The sequence below is a fragment of the Micropterus salmoides genome, unplaced genomic scaffold (assembly GCF_014851395.1).
Source record: "Micropterus salmoides isolate LMB-PRFRI ecotype aquatic unplaced genomic scaffold, ASM1485139v1 Ms_hic_scaffold_21, whole genome shotgun sequence".
In the NCBI taxonomy this organism is placed as follows: domain Eukaryota; kingdom Metazoa; phylum Chordata; class Actinopteri; order Centrarchiformes; family Centrarchidae; genus Micropterus; species Micropterus salmoides.
This window is the reverse complement of record NW_024041262.1, coordinates 27,998,354-28,014,836: the sequence shown is the minus strand read 5'-3', so window position 1 is coordinate 28,014,836 and position 16,483 is coordinate 27,998,354. Positions and strand designations below refer to the sequence as shown.

General features: G+C 41.3%; 2 protein-coding genes across 2 annotated transcripts in view; one reads left to right on the top strand and one right to left on the bottom strand.

Annotated features, from left to right (window-relative positions):
- Positions 1-5,471, bottom strand: part of LOC119916559 (kinesin-like protein KIF20B) — a 21,457-nt gene extending 15,986 nt beyond the window's left edge. The window contains exons 1-4 of the mRNA XM_038736592.1: positions 5,364-5,471; positions 4,552-4,590; positions 3,950-4,046; positions 2,220-2,386 (exon numbers count right to left, since the gene is read on the bottom strand). Of these exons, the coding sequence (XP_038592520.1) occupies positions 2,220-2,386; positions 3,950-4,046; positions 4,552-4,590; positions 5,364-5,471 (411 nt within the window). The remainder of the gene's footprint in view (positions 1-2,219; positions 2,387-3,949; positions 4,047-4,551; positions 4,591-5,363) is intronic.
- Positions 5,472-11,285: 5,814 nt separating this feature from the next.
- LOC119915884 (H-2 class II histocompatibility antigen, A-U alpha chain-like) lies at positions 11,286-16,305 on the top strand. Its single transcript, XM_038735684.1, has 4 exons — positions 11,286-11,442; positions 12,731-12,988; positions 14,145-14,423; positions 15,652-16,305. The coding sequence occupies exons 1-4, from the start codon at positions 11,376-11,378 to the stop codon at positions 15,816-15,818; spliced, it is 771 nt and encodes a 256-aa protein (XP_038591612.1). The 5' UTR covers positions 11,286-11,375; the 3' UTR covers positions 15,819-16,305.
- Positions 16,306-16,483: the final 178 nt, after the last annotated feature.

Here is a 16,483-nt window from a genome sequence, read left to right as displayed (position 1 = left end):
GAGCAGGGCGTCCTTCTCTGACTTCAAGAAGCCCTTGAACACTTCCTCTTATAACACCTCTAACTCCTAACCTTTAACACACTTCCTGTGCTCTTCTTCTTCTATCCCTTACAATGATCTTGTATTGATTGCACTTTTTTTGTATTGATTGCACTTTTTTTGTTAACTCTTACTTCCTTCCCTAGGTATCTACTTCATTGCTGTGATATGTACTGTGAGCTCTTACTAGTATTTATTGCTGCTCTTACTAGTATGTATTGCCTTGTAGATCTGTATTTCATGCTCTGTTGATGCTTGTATGTTGTTGCTCAAATTTAAGTCGCTTTGGATAAAAGCATCTGCCAAATGAGTAAATGTAAATGTAAATGCTATATGAATTGTTTTTAAGTGGACACGGACAAGACATATCCTGTTCTGACATGTAGTAATGTGTGGATCGATCCTAAAGTATCGATATTTCTGATACCAACTTGTCCTGCTCTAGGATCGATACTCATATAAAAGGATCGATATCTAACCTCAGTCATTTGGAGTGAGGGTGTGTTTTATTATAGTATATTACTGTCACCAGGATGGTCTAATTATACTCGGTTCATAGGAACTACTTCTCCTTCCACCTGTCAAAGTCATGCTTGTGCTGAAGTGAGTCGCTGCAGCTCCTTACATTTCCCGCGATTGAAAACTGACTCTGGCCGGCTGTAGAAACAGTCACGTCTGGCTGTATTTTAGCTGTGAAGGTAATAATGATGCTCTGTGTAGTGTGTGTGCAAAGAGTGAAATACTTTGGCAACACTGCAAACTTCGCTAAACTTCTGAGATTAAGTCAAAAATAGGATGATGTTATGAAGCGGCAGTTCTGAAGCCTGTCGACAGTAGCAAACATGCACACACATTATTAGTGTTTTTGGTGATGATGTCAGAGAAGAAGGACCACCTTGCATTTCTCAGCTCTAAATTATAAATGCAAGTCTCTCTTTATAGACAGCATAATGAACCTGGAGATTTGTTTTCCGCCACCTCTTTTTGAGTTCTACCCAGCGTGGCATTTCTCCATGGAGATCTTCTCTTACCAGAGACCACCTTCACCTTGGCTGGTGCAATGGCATCAATAACATTTGTAATTTTAGAACTGAAATTATCTACAAGTTCGCTGACTGAGACCCATGAGAGCGGGTGTCGGAGAAAGCCTGAATAATTTTTTCACTAGTGTTTTCAGTGATATGCCGTTTTGTGATCACCTCTGTTTGTACATTTGTGTGCACGCAGATAGCACTCTCAAAGAAAACACAGGAATGATCTGAGAGAGCAACATCAGTCACCACAACCTTGGAAATGTTCAGACCCTTGGAGATGATAACCTTGATGAAGTCCAAAGTGTGCCCCTTATTGTGCGTGGGCCTCGTCACATGTTGGGTCAGTCCATAATTATCAAGAACACAACACAGTTCTTTAGTCCCTCTGTCCTGGGGGTTGTCAACATGGATGTTAAAATCACCAACAATAACCACACAGTCAAAGTCAATACAGATTATAGACAGCAGTTCACCAAAGTCATCAAAAACGTTTGCACAGTATTTAGGGGCCTGTAGATATTTAGAAAAATTGCTTGAGAAGAGGTTCAGCTGAAGAGCCACATATTCAAAAGAAGCTAAATTCCCATAAGACATCTTTTGCATTGGAGGGAGTCATTAAACAAAATGGCAACTCCACCTCCTCTCTTATGCACTCTAGCTTCACTCATGAAACTGAAGCTGGGAGGGGTAGACCGATAAGGACAGCTGCACTGTTATCTTGGTCCAACCAAGTTTCAGTTAAAAACATGAAATTAAGATTGTGAGTTATTATAAAATCATTGATTAAAAATGTTTTTCCTGTCAAAGACCTAACGTTTAACAAAGCTAATTTGTGTGTTAAAAACATTATCTGGCCCACTTTTTTCGTCAGGCTGCGGCTGACGAGGAATTAATACTAAATTTGCAGGATATGTTGAGTGCTTCCTGTTTCTTAACACATTCACCATGCTTTTTCTGTTACCTGTCAAGACAGGGATGGAGAAGACTACCAGCACATTGGGCCCCGGCTTGTCCTGGAAGAGTCATGAGTGCTATTTTCCTTGTAGCATGGACCCAGCACATATCAGACAGAGCTTACTGGGCTTTTTCGCCATTGCAGAGCGGGAAGGTGGGTTGTGCGCTGTATTTTTGACACATGTGTCAAACCTGGAGACTTAGAACCAGTGGCGGAGGTGGATGGTGGGGGTTTAGGGTAGAGAAAATGGGAGTGGAGCAAGGGAAGGTGGGGGGTAAATTTGGTCCCAGCTCCAGGTCTTCCATGTGATCAGTCCAACAGGGGGAGGGGAGAAAGGGTGTCTGGAGATAAGGGTGACCTAGGTGGGGATTGGGGGTAAAGATGGTGACTCCTCACTGTTGGTTTTCAGTGAGGGAGGTGGAGACTCTTCCTCTTGGCTCAGGTGTCTCCCGTGATCAGAGCTGTCTTCCGGCGGGTGAGGTGGCTCTCCTTCAAGGTTTCTGGTGTGTTGTGTTATGTCTTCTTCTTGTTGAGATTCCTCTTGTCTCTTGTCCTTGGCAGAGGGAACAGATGAGTGATGCAGAAAGTAAAACAGGTTGGAGCTGAACAATTTTACTCCTGACTTGTTAAGTCCATCTGCCTTAAAAAGATGTCTGCGGTCCCACAGAAAGTAAAAGTTTTCGATGAAATGCACTGAATGGACAGTACATGCCGTTGAGAGCCACGTGTTCAATGTCATCAGTCTGCTGAATCCCTCAGCTCCTCTTCGGCTTGGCGGTATAGGCCCACTGATAAACCCCTCAGCATTCAGAGAGCTGACTGTGTTCAACAGATTATTATGTCCACTTTCAACACTTCAGACTGTTGCTTCACAACATCATTGGCCCCGATGTGCAGTATGATGTTTTTCACAGTAGGATGTTCAGCCACGATATGCAGGAATCTTTCTGCCAAGTCAGACACCGTATCCTTCGGAAAGCAGAGTATTTTGGTGTCCTTACTGCACATGCTTCTTATATCGTTTACAGCAGAGTCACCCACAATCAGAGTTTGAGGCCCAGTCGTTAGCTTTCCCTGCAGCCTTTTACTTTCTGATTTACTCTCAGTCCTTACCCTTCTGTGTGAGGATGGGATGTTATCAAGGTCATCAGACGGATCCTCTCCCTTTCGCAGCGGTCCGGCTGTGTCCTACCAAGAACAGGGTTTGAAGAGGCCTCTACCCAGGTGATAATGCAGGTCTAGTCGCATCACAAATTTCAGGGCGCTGGGTTCTGCCTGTTACTCGTCCAACCATTTACCAGGGAAATTATTTATTCTTAGGCTTTGCTCCAAGAGCGTTCCAGGGAGGACTACCACTTTCAGATTTATTATCCAGTACACAGGCCTCCTGCTTCTTGGTCTTTTTGGTGCTAATTAGACCTGTGTTAGCATGGTCTTGTCCACTGTTTTGGATCCATGGTAAAGTGGTGTCATTCCCACATATTCCATTCACTTCCACATTCACCTCTAACCTGTGGATCTTGGTTTCCAGCACTGCAACTTTCTGTAGAAGTTTGTGGAAGTCATCCGTGGAGAAGGGGGGCATCTTGTTGCTAATTAGCATTAGCTACAAAGCCAATCACTGCAGTACAGGCTAGTGCTATTGATAGGCTGCACTCGCGTAGCACTGAAATCAAAAGTATTTAAAGTATGGCAATAGCCTACTTTATCTGACAGTCATAGTGATTTAAAAGTATCCAAGAGCCGCTGCTCATAATTTCTAGTAGGAAAAAAAGAGAGTTTCAGCAAAAGTATTAAAGCAGAGGGGAAAGCAAGCAGCAAAGTGTCTCCACTGTAAGAAATCAGGAAGAACTTAGTACTAAACCATGAGCTGACTAGATCCTTACACCTGCAATAGTGTTAGTTAGGTTTGGTTTCTCACCGAGCCAGTACTCTCCAGCAGCGCTACCAAAGCCCAGCTTGTACTGATCCCAGCCCCTGTAGAAGTTCACAGTGCCGTCCATCCTCCTCTGGAACACCTGGGGGGGACGGGATGGAGGAGAACTAGCTAAACACCCAGATACCTGACAGCTCATGTTTCCAGGCAACAAGGTTTGAACTAAGGTAAACCTTCATTCAGGAAGTACATCACATAAACCAGCTGCTGGATTCGTCTATCCGGGTCAGGAACAACAGACACACTGATAATGTCTGGACCTCTGGCACTTTAGAGTCAGAGTGAGACTGAGCAGTCTCTGAGTGTCTTAAACAGCTGGCTTTAGGACAAACCACTTTGTGCATCAAGTCAGTTCTCCTGTCTCGTTCCTGGTCTCAACTGGTTGCTGCTCAAATGTATTCCCCTACATTCCATCAATATCTTTGGTTAACAAGGCGTACCGACTGAAGGAAGTTGTGCACTGATCATTGATTGTGTAACAGCAGAGCTAGCTTGGTAGAGTTCATGGGAGGCCTCTGATCAGTCTGAACAGGTCCTGGATTTGAGAACTGCTGAGCCAGATTTGGTACTTGAGTTAAAATACTCACCGTCCATCGTCCTCCTGGTGAGTCCATATCACAGTACACCTACACACAGACACAAACAGTCATTAGTCAGTTTATCAACCAGGGAATATTAAATATCCATATGTGATACAACCTGTACTACTACTAGTACTACTGCTGCTGCTGCTGGTGTGACTTAATGGAGTTATGTAAACTGAGATTCAGGAACAGGACCACACCTCTCTCACTAATTCATCCACCTGTGCCTCTTTAATACAATCACATGCACTCATGTATATAACGTGTCTAATCCTGTTCTCTCCCGTTTTTCAGTTCTCACATCTGTCCCACCCAAAGTCTGTTCTTCATCTCTTTTTATCAGCAGCACGGTGGCCCAGTGGACACAGCAAGAAGGTTCTAGGTTAGACCTCCCTCAGCCCAGGCTTTCTGTACAGAGTTTGCATGTTCTCCCCTGTTTGCATGGTTTCCCCCGGGTGCTCCGGTTCCTCCCACCATGAAAGACATGCACGCTAAAATCCATAATTCTGACAAGTAATCACTTTGTCTTTTTTTACAACAGGAACCACAGGGGTTCATAAACAAGCCGCTTATCGAGATGAGCCCCCACTGAATCTCGACCCCCTGGGTTCCTAGCTGCTCCGGCCACCAAACCCTAAAGAAGATCCTTCATCCCTCCCCTCTCAACCCTCCTTTTATAACTATTCATTACATAACCACTATAAAATCTAACTTAGCATGTACCTTGTTAGTGAATCCCATTACTGCATGTAACTAACTTCACTGAAAGTCAAACACTTTTATCTCCTAAGTGTCCCTGAGAGGATGAAGTGTACCTGGACAGCAGAGGTGGCTCCGATGGGATAGATGGTGTACACTCCACTGGGTCGGCTGTTGTCATTGTTATAGATGTCACTGCAGTCCAGTGGGAGGACGAGGGGCATGGAGCTGGTCGACAGAGGAGCCGGAGGAGGAAGACGACTGATACCAGCTGGAACAGACAGGTTATTTTTTTTGAACAGAGTTTGGCCTCTGCAGCCAGTCGGTGCTGAAGGTTTTACCTTTCAATGTGAAAAAAAGTTTTTTGTCAGGGAGGAGATAAAATAAACTCACATTTTATTAAGACATACAGTATCTCACAGAAGTGAGTCCGCCCCTCTCATTTCTGTAAATATCTGATTCTATCTTTTCATGTGAAACACACTTTGCTCCAATGTAAAGTAGTGAGTGTACAGCTTGTATAACAGTGTAAATCTGCTGTCCCCTCAAAATAACACATCACACAGCCATTAATGTCTAAACCACTGGCAACAAAAGAGAGGACACCCTAAGTGAAAATGTCCTAATTGGGCCCAATTAGCCATTTTCCCTCCCCGGTGTCATGTGACTCATTAGTGTTACAAGGTCTCAGGTGTGAATGGAGAGCAGGTGTGTTAAATTTGGTGTTGTCGCTCTCACACTCCCTCATACTGGTCACTAGAAGTTCAACATGGCATCTCATGGCAAAGAACTGTCTGAGGATCTGAAACAAAGAATGGTTGCTCTACATAAAGATGGCCCAAGCTAAGAAATTGAGCTGCAGCACGGTGGCCATGACCATACAGCGGTTCACCAGGACAGGTTCCACCCAGAACAGGCAAAACCAAACGGAAGGTGGAAGAGAGCAAGGTCTCTAACATCCACCAGCTCCATGATGTTGTCATGGAGGAGTGGAAGAGACTCCAGTGGCAACCTGTTAAGGCAGCGCTGGAGAATAATGGTGGCCCCACAATATATGACACTTTGGGCCCAATGTGGACATTTTCACTTAGGGGTGTCCTCACTTTTGTTGCCAGCGGTTTAGACATTAACGGCTGTGTGATGTGTTATTTTGAGGTGACAGCAGATTTACACTGTTACACTGCTGTACACTCACTACTTTACACTGTTATACAAGCTGTACGCTCACTACTTACAAGCTGTTTACTCACTACTTTACACTGAAAACAAGCTGTACGCTCACTATTTTACAAGCTGTTTACTCACTACTTTACACTGTTAGACAAGCTGTACACTCACTATTTTACACTGTTATACAAGCTGTATGCTCACTACTTTACACTGTTATACATGCTGTACGCTCACTACTTTACACTGTTATACAAGCTGTACGCTCACTACTTTACACTGTTATACAGGCTGTACGCTCACTACTTCACACTGTTATACAAGCTGTACGCTCACTATTTTACACTATTATACAAGCTGTACGCTCACTACCTTACACTGTTGTACGCTCACTACTTTACACTGTTATACAAACTGTACGCTCACTACTTTACTGTTATACAAGCTGTACGCTCACTACTTTACACTGTTATACAAGCTGTATGCTCACTACTTTACACTGTTATACAAGCTGTACGCTCACTACTTTACACTGTTATAAATGCTGTACGCTCACTACTTTACACTGTTGTACGCTCACTACTTTATACTGTTATACAAGCTGTACGCTCACTAATTTACACTGTTATGCAAGCTGTACGCTCACTACTTTACAAGCTGTACACTCACTACTTTACACTGTTATACAAGCTGTCACTCACTACTTTACACTGTATACAAGCTGTACGCTCACTACTTTACACTGTTATACAGGCTGTACGCTCACTACTTCACACTGTTATAGAAGCTGTACGCTCACTATTTTACACTATTATACAAGCTGTACGCTCACTACCTTACACTGTTGTACGCTCACTACTTTACACTGTTATACAAACTGTACGCTCACTACTTTATACTGTTATCAAGCTGTATGCTCACTACTTTACACTGTTATACAAGCTGTATGCTCACTACTTTACACTGTTATACAAGCTGTACGCTCACTACTTTACACTGTTATACAAGCTGCACGCTCACTATTTTACACTGTTATACAAGCTGTACTCACTACTTTACAAGCTGTTTACTCACTACTTTACACTGTTATACAAGCTGTACGCTCACTACTTTACACTGTTATAAATGCTGTACGCTCACTACTTTACACTGTTGTACGCTCACTACTTTACACTGTTGTACGCTCACTACTTTATACTGTTATACAAGCTGTACGCTCACTACTTTACACTGTTATGCAAGCTGTACGCTCACTACTTTACAAGCTGTACCTCACTACTTTACACTGTTATACAAGCTGTACACTCACTACTTTACACTGTTATACAAGCTGTACGCTCACTACTTTACACTGTTATACAGGCTGTACGCTCACTACTTACACTGTTATACAAGCTGTACGCTCACTATTTTCACTATTATACAAGCTGTACGCTCACTACCTTACACTGTTGTACGCTCACTACTTTACACTGTTATACAAGCTGTACGCTCACTACTTTACACTGTTATACAGGCTGTACGCTCACTACTTCACACTGTTATACAAGCTGTACGCTCACTATTTACACTATTATACAAGCTGCACGCTCACTATTTTACACTGTTATACAAGCTGTACGCTCACTACTTTACAAGCTGTTTACTCACTACTTTACACTGTTATACAAGCTTACACTCACTACTTTACACTGTTATACAAGCTGCACTACTTTACACTGTTATACAAGCTGCACGCTCACTATTTTACACTGCTATACAAGCTGTACGCTCACTACTTTACAAGCTGTTTACTCACTACTTTACACTGTTATACAAGCTGTACACTCACTACTTTACACTGTTATACAAGCTGTACACTCACTACTTTACACTGTTATACAAGCTGTACACTCACTATTTTACAAGCTGTACACTCACTACTTTACACTGTTATACAAGCTGTACACTCACTACTTTACACTGTTATACAAGCTGTACGCTCACTACTTTACACTGTTATACAGCTGTACTCCTACTACTTCACACTGTTATACAAGCTGTACGCTCACTATTTACACATTATACAAGCTGTACGCTCACTACCTTACACTGTTGTACGCTCACTACTTTACACTGTTACAAACTGTACGCTCACTACTTTACTGTTATACAAGCTGTACGCTCACTACTTTACACTGTTATACAAGCTGTATGCTCACTACTTTACACTGTTATACAAGCTGTACGCTCACTACTTTACACTGTTATACAAGCTGCACGCTCACTATTTACACTGTTATACAAGCTGTACGCTCACTACTTTACAAGCTGTTTACTCACTACTTTACACTGTTATACAAGCTTTACACTCACTACTTTACACTGTTATACAAGCTGCACTACTTTACACTGTTATACAAGCTGCACGCTCACTATTTTACACTGTTTACAAGCTGTACGCTCACTACTTTACAAGCTGTTTACTCACTACTTTACACTGTTATACAAGCTGTACACTCACTACTTTACACTGTTATACAAGCTGTACACTCACTATTTTACACAGTTATACAAGCTGTACGCTCACTACTTTACACTGTTATACAAGCTGTACGCTCACTATTTACAAGCTGTTTACTCACTATTTTACACTGTTATACAAGCTGTACGCTCACTACTTTACAAGCTGTTTACTCACTACTTTACACTGTTATACAAGCTGTACACTCACTACTTTACAAGCTGTACACTCACTATTTACAATGTTGTACAAGCTGTACACTCACTACTTTACAAGCTGTTTACTCACTACTTTACACTGTTATACAAGCTGTTTACTCACTACTTTACACTGTTATACAAGCTGTACGCTCACTACTTTACACTGTTATACAAGCTGTACACTCACTATTTTACACAGTTATACAAGCTGTACGCTCACTACTTTACACTGTTATACAGGCTGTACGCTCACTACTTTACACTGTTATACAAGCTGTACGCTCACTACTTTACACTGTTATACAAGCTGCACGCTCACTACTTTACACTGTTATACAAGCTGTACGCTCACTATTTACACTGTTAAACAAGCTGTACGCTCACTACTTTACAAGCTGTTTACTCACTACTTTACACTGTTATACAAGCTGTACGCTCACTATTTTACACTGTTATACAAGCTGTACGCTCACTATTTTACACTGTTATACAAGCTGTACGCTCACTACTTTACAAGCTGTTTACTCACTACTTTACACTGTTATACAAGCGGTACGCTCACTATTTTACACTGTTATACAAGCTGTACGCTCACTACTTTACAAGCTGTTTACTCACTACTTTACACTGTTATGCAAGCTGTACACTCACTACTTTACACTGTTATACAAGCTGTACACTCACTACTTTACAAGCTGTTTACTCAGTACTTTACACTGTTATACAAGCTGTACGCTCACTATTTACAATGTTGTACAAGCTGTACACTCACTACTTTACAAGCTGTTTACTCACTACTTTACACTGTTATACAAGCTGTACGCTCACTACTTTACACTGTTATACAAGCTGTTTACTCACTACTTTACACTGTTATACAAGCTGTACGCTCACTACTTTACACTGATACATGCTGTACGCTCACTACTTTACACTGTTGTACACTCACTACTTTACACTGTTATACAAGCTGTTTACTCACTACTTTACACTGTTATACAAGCTGTACGCTTACTACTTTACACTGTTATACATGCTGTACGCTCACTACTTTACACTGTTATACATGCTGTACGCTCACTACTTTACACTGTTATACAAGCTGTACGCTCACTACTTTACACTGTTATACAAGCTGTACGCTCACTACTTTACACTGTTATACAAGCTGTACTCTCACTACTTTACATTGGAGCAAAGTGTCATTTCTTCAGTGTTGAAACATGAAAAGATAGAATCAGATATTTACAGAAACGTGAGGGGTGGACTCACTTTGTGAGATATTGTACGCAGGTAGCCAGAGAGGCTGAATCAGCCTAGTGAAGCTCTAAATAGTGTTAAGCTTTAATAGGAAGAAACATGTCAGCACACAATAGTTCAAATAATTCACTGAATCTGTTAACATGTTCAAACTGCTGATAAACATTCAGAAAGACAGTTAAAGTTAAAAACTTACCTTCATTGTCAGATTTCTGCCGATGCAAATCCAGATGTCGGTGTGTCTGAACGCTCTGATGTCTCGGATGTCTCTCTCTCTTATTTATAATCCAAAGATTAATAAATCATTAATCTGCGCTTTCACACCAATACAACATTTGGCAGAACAGGTGGAAAATACGCCCTTGACTGTGTGTGCATTTGTATTACACAACATTGTTGGCACCCAAACCTGAGACGCCATCACGGTGTGGGGACTCACCTCCAATGAGGGGTGCTGCAGGGCAGGAGTGCGGTTCCACAGACCGTTGTCCCGTTGAGGACTGAGGTCTGCGCACACTGAGTGTTCACCGGGTCACGTGTCTGTGCCGGCTGGGCCGGGTGGTACTTGGACCATGTTTAGAGATATTTCAGGCTGCTGCACTTAAAGTCTCATTCGTTCTCCTGACCATGTTAGTGACTCAGAGCTCAGTGAGGTTTGGATCAGCATGAAACTCTCTGTTGAACATGAAGGTCAGAGCTGCACAGCTGCTGCTTCACACCGATAAGATACTGTGTGTGTGTATCAATACTCTGCAGGATCGAGGCAGTTTTGTTTCTTTCAGATTCCCTTAGTCTATTCTATTTCAACCTTAAAAATCTTAATTGTACTTTTGTGTTTTTCTCATAACCAGCAAGGCTTTTATTTTGAAAGTTACGAGGTGTAACATATGTAATTGTTGCTAGCTTGACACTTGTGAGTCACTGTAAGTTTAGTTTCCTTTTTAGAGTTGGGACACAGATTGTATTGTGTCTTCGTACAAAGAAACAGACTGGACCACATGGACTCCTCACTGGTTTTACTGGTTTTACTGGTTTGGGGTCAGTTTTTCTACACAGCTCATGCAGGTAAAGTTTTGATTTTTTAAGAAGTGTTTTAAATCACAAATTTCAGTGTGAGGCAGAAGAACAACAAACTTTTTTTCGTAAGAATCAGAGTGAGGTTTATTGCCAGGTACTTGAACTTGATTTAGCTTTACTATTTTCCAATTCAAAATGACTTTATGAGTTACGTTTACTTCCAGCTTTTATTATCTTAGCCTTCTTCTGGGAAATATTAAAAGAGGAAGTATCTCCAGATGTGTTTTCTTATCATTACCAGGGCAGCGATAGCACTTTCTATTGTAAACACTCCATTGCCAAAGTATCGAGTCCAGTATCTAAAAACTTCAAAAGAAAGATTCTGTAAAAGTGAAACTAAAAGTCAGATGCACTTCATTTGTCACATAAGATGCCATCCACTATCTTGCTTTTACTGCTACAACTAGACTAGTGACTAACCTCAGTTAACTTGTTTTACAATCATATCTTCAGCTGATGTTTCACTTATTTTATGTATGTATATATATGCTTTTATGTATTTGTGGTTTTACAACACACATGTATCTTCTATTTATGTATTTTATCTATTTTGAAATGCACAAAATTACTGGTTTTATTGTAAAGTGTCTTTGGGTGTCCTGAAAAGCGTTATAGAAATAAAATGTATTACTATATTATTGTTGTTGTTATAACAGAAGTTATCACATGCACTTTTCATGTAAGGTCCAGACTGTACCCTTTGTAATATTTATTTGTTCATCTATAACAATAGCCTCCACCTGATTTCACGTCCCACACACAGCCAGTAGTTTCCCACTCACCAACATCAACTTAATAACTGTCTGTTTGGCGCCATGTAAGAGTGTATTCACACCTGTCTTCTTTGATTCAGTTGAATCAAACTTGTTTCTCTCCTTGGGGCCGATTTTTGGGGAGGTGTGAATACAGTAATGCACTTGGGTGCAGACTAAACAACTGTACAGAGACCCAGCTGTAATCAATACAGATCTTTAATTACAGTGATAACTGATAACTCATATGAGACGAATCTGGACCAAAGCAAGTGAACCAGCGGACTTTCCTGGGCTGAATGTGCCCTAAATAAAATTGAACTGGATCGAATATCTTTAGTGCTGCAAAGAGAAACCAGCCAGTTACTGTCATAGTCATAGCTACCGTTACACCTGTATAACCATAACTATATTTTTCATTACCCATAGCACTGTGCTGTAGGAGAATTGTTTACCATGTCATTAAATCCAACTGTCACCAAAGCAAAGTTTCATCTGGATACTTTCATGTTTTCCTGTTCCAGCTCTTCATGAAGGGACAATGTTCTACGGCTGCCATGAGTTTGGTGACTGTCAGGTACAAATGCATTGGGATGGAGACCAGGCGATATATGCTGACTTCAAGAAAGGACAAGCAGTTTGGACAGCACCACTGCTTGAGGAGCTGAAGGATGTGCTGTCAAGCGGGTTTTACGTTTTGGCTCTTGTTAGCAGGGAGAGACTATTAAAACACTATCTCTCTAAAGCTATGCAGATCGACAGGAGTCCCACTGAAGAAAAGGGTAAAGAGAAGACACATTGTTTACTCCACACATAGTGGGTGGGGGGGTCTCCTGGACAACACATTTAGATAGTAGGGATTTTTGTGATAGCCATAGTGGTTCAAGAGGAATCATTAGCAAAGGAAACTGTGCAGCTCATCCAAAAGCTATACCCTACCAAAATTAAGGCCTGTAAATTCAGTGTAATAGGAACCACTTCATCAACCATCTAACTAGCCAGTTATTCTCAGAGACACAAATACTCTGAGGTAGGACTGTTTAACTCTCAGCATGGTTCCTAGGAGGAAGTGTAAGAGCCCTGATAAATACAGGCCCATGTTGTCACCACCAAAAATCTATTCCAATCCTGTAAACTTGCAGTACAACTTTAAGTCAAAACACTGAACATTCCAGCAATACTGTATTTATCCAACAGTCTGAAAATCACTCCCAAGAATCCTGCTGAGAGCCAAACCAGGACTACAAACAGTCACAGCGACAGTGCTTCAGCCCGGTATGTTGCAGTGGCACACACCAAAACTCTGGTCACCACTCCATGAAGAACAATAATATTCTCTTCTGTTCCAGTTTTACTTTCAGCTACAACCTCAATGTAAAATAAGTAATAATAAGTTCAGATACCTTTAATGATGCTGGTGACATCCAGCCAAAGGGACATGATTGATTGAGTTCAAGTAAGTTTTAGTCCACTCTCACTGAGAACAATTATCATGGACATTATGATGTGCAAAAGCCTCATTTTTGACTCCCAAAAATGTGAAATGTGAGGACGTCAGTTTCTGCAGAAATATCACACAAAGTCTGTCTCAAATAGTATTTGTTTTTTGTCTAAATTGTCACGGTTTGGGGTTATTATTTCCTTTCCGAGTTATTTTCATTCACACAAGAATACTTACTCTTGTGTGAATGTTTTCTTTCCTTTTTTCCTGTGTTTATTTCTAGTTGGAGGTCGGAAATTTCCGAGTTGCCTGGAACGTGACATAAGAGCAAGATAAAAAAAACACGTCGCTCAGTGACACTCAGTGCTGATTTGATGAGACATTTATATAAATACAGACCATGATTTGTCAAAATGGTGCCGTGACGTCTTAATAGTGGGGACATACACTGTGAGGGCTTAATGTTCTAATAAACCATGTCCTTCTCTTTTCCAAAGCCCCGACAGTGCTCATCTATCCCATGGAGGAGACAGAACAGGGGGAGGAGAACACCCTTTACTGTTACATCAGTCACTTCTACCCCCCCTCCGCCAATATCACTTGGACCAAGAATGGTGTCCAGGTGACAGAAGGTGTGGCCCTCAGCAACCTCCACCCTGAGACAGACGGGACCTTCAGTCAGCTGGCCAGCCTCTCTTTCCATCCAGAGACAGACGACGTGCTGGGCTGCAGCGTGCAGCATCAAGCCCTGAGCCGCCCTGTCACCAAAACATGGGGTGAGAAGGATCCAAGGGTTTCTGGAAATATACTGCAATGTTGAGGTCCAAAGGTTATACATGTGTGTTGTTGCGGGGGTTATTTTACAGAATGATTGGAAAACACACTTCTCTTTTTACTGAAAACATTCAGAAACAAATTCATTGCGTGTCATCAGAAAATACAACAATACAGTAATAAAACACACAACACAGCTAGTATTTGGTCACATTTCCCTTCAGCTCTTTCAGCTGCCTTTGGTATCCATCAACACGCTTATGGCAGAACTCTCTTCTGATTACTCTTCGTGATAGAATTGGTAGAGTCTGATTTGTTGGGGGGTTTTTTTGCATTCACTCACCTCTTCAGGCCAGTCCACAGAAATTTCAACGAGGTCTGTGATCAAGACTTTGGGGGATCCATTTAAAAAGCTTGGTTTAGCCATCCATAACGACTTGTGATGTGTGTTTAAGATCATTGTCGTGCTGGCGTATTGTTGAGTAAATACAGTAGCATATCAGAAATATTGTGAAGGGTGGGATTTATACATAACCAGGACAACTTAGATCTTAAACGTAGTTCTTAAGTTGGAAGTAAGCCTATAGGAGGCAACCCTCAGTTCTGTCCTATTAAATCATGATACACTTTCCAAGGGTGTCCTCACTTTAGCTGCCAGCGGTTTAGACATTAACGGCTGTGTGATGTGTTATTTTGAGGGGACAGCAGATTTACGCTGTTATACAAGCTGCTCACTACTTTACACTGGAGCAAAGAATCATTTCTTCAGTGTTGAAACATGAAAAGATAGAATCAGATATTTACAGAAATGTGAGGGTGGACTCACTTTGTGAGATTCTGTACATTGAGCTTAATTTAAGCACAAAGACTGTAAAATTCTCAATTCATAGAGATGGTTTTTTTGCGTGTAATCTGAAAATGGACATAACACAACAAAATGCAGGAGGTAACAAATATTCTAAACAAGCTGCTACTTAAACAGAATCATCTGAAAGAGACAAAACGGCAAACTTGGCTTATAAAACAAATGATGGACAAGCAATGGCTGAAAAAATAACGCCATAAGGCAACACGTGTCAAAGATGCACGTCCTGGTTTATAAAACACAGCTGCCGGTTCCAGATCGCTAAATTCCTGTTGTGGAAAAGTCCCAGCAGAGTGTCTTTGTTGAGGGAGTTATGAATATTTGCTAAAAACAACTTCTGAATCACACTGTTTGCTCTCCACCAGAGCTGCCTTCCAGGTCGGTGGGTTCTGCAGCAGCGTGGGCGTGTCTTTCTTTGGGACTCGTCTGTCTCACTTTTGGAGTTGTCATCTTCATCATTTCTGCTAACGACTCCCTCCGACGTCAGCTGTCTGACTGCTGGCGGGCTGCATACCACAGGGTTGCTGGGTAAAATCTCCAGACCGCAACACGAACAAAGACTTTTTAACATGTTTACCAAGTTACAACTTTCTCATATGCTCATTTGCACAGTAGAACATTTTATTCTCAGTTATATCGATCTATACTGAAGATTGCATCCAACATTTCCTTTGTTGTGTGTCGTCTCTTTTTAGACAAGATTGGCAAGACCATAACCTAAAAAGTTGTTTATTAACCTAACTCAAAGTGAGATTTCTTATCTTTTGATATCATCAGTTTAAGAAGAGAGACTTCTTCTGCTGCAGCTGTGATTAGATTTTCAAATGACTGTTGGTAAATTCTCTAATTGACCATCATAACGTAATACTGGAAAATGTGTACAACTACACAGTGCTAAAATATTTTGACATTAAAGTATTAAATTACATCCAACAACAATCTTCTAAGAGCATCAATTTCCATGAACATAGATGTGAGGCCAAAGATGCAAATTCTATTAAAAACATAGTAGTTCTGAATGTGTCAGAGCTTTTTTTGGTCACGGTCTGTCTCTGGTGTTGGTGTCTGGCTTTGTTTCCTGACCCTAACCCTAATGTGTGTTATTGTAATTCATTTTATTCAGGGAAAAGCTATAAAACTATTTCACAACTTCAGCTGAAACAAAATGCAGTTGCTCTACTTTCCACAAACAATAGA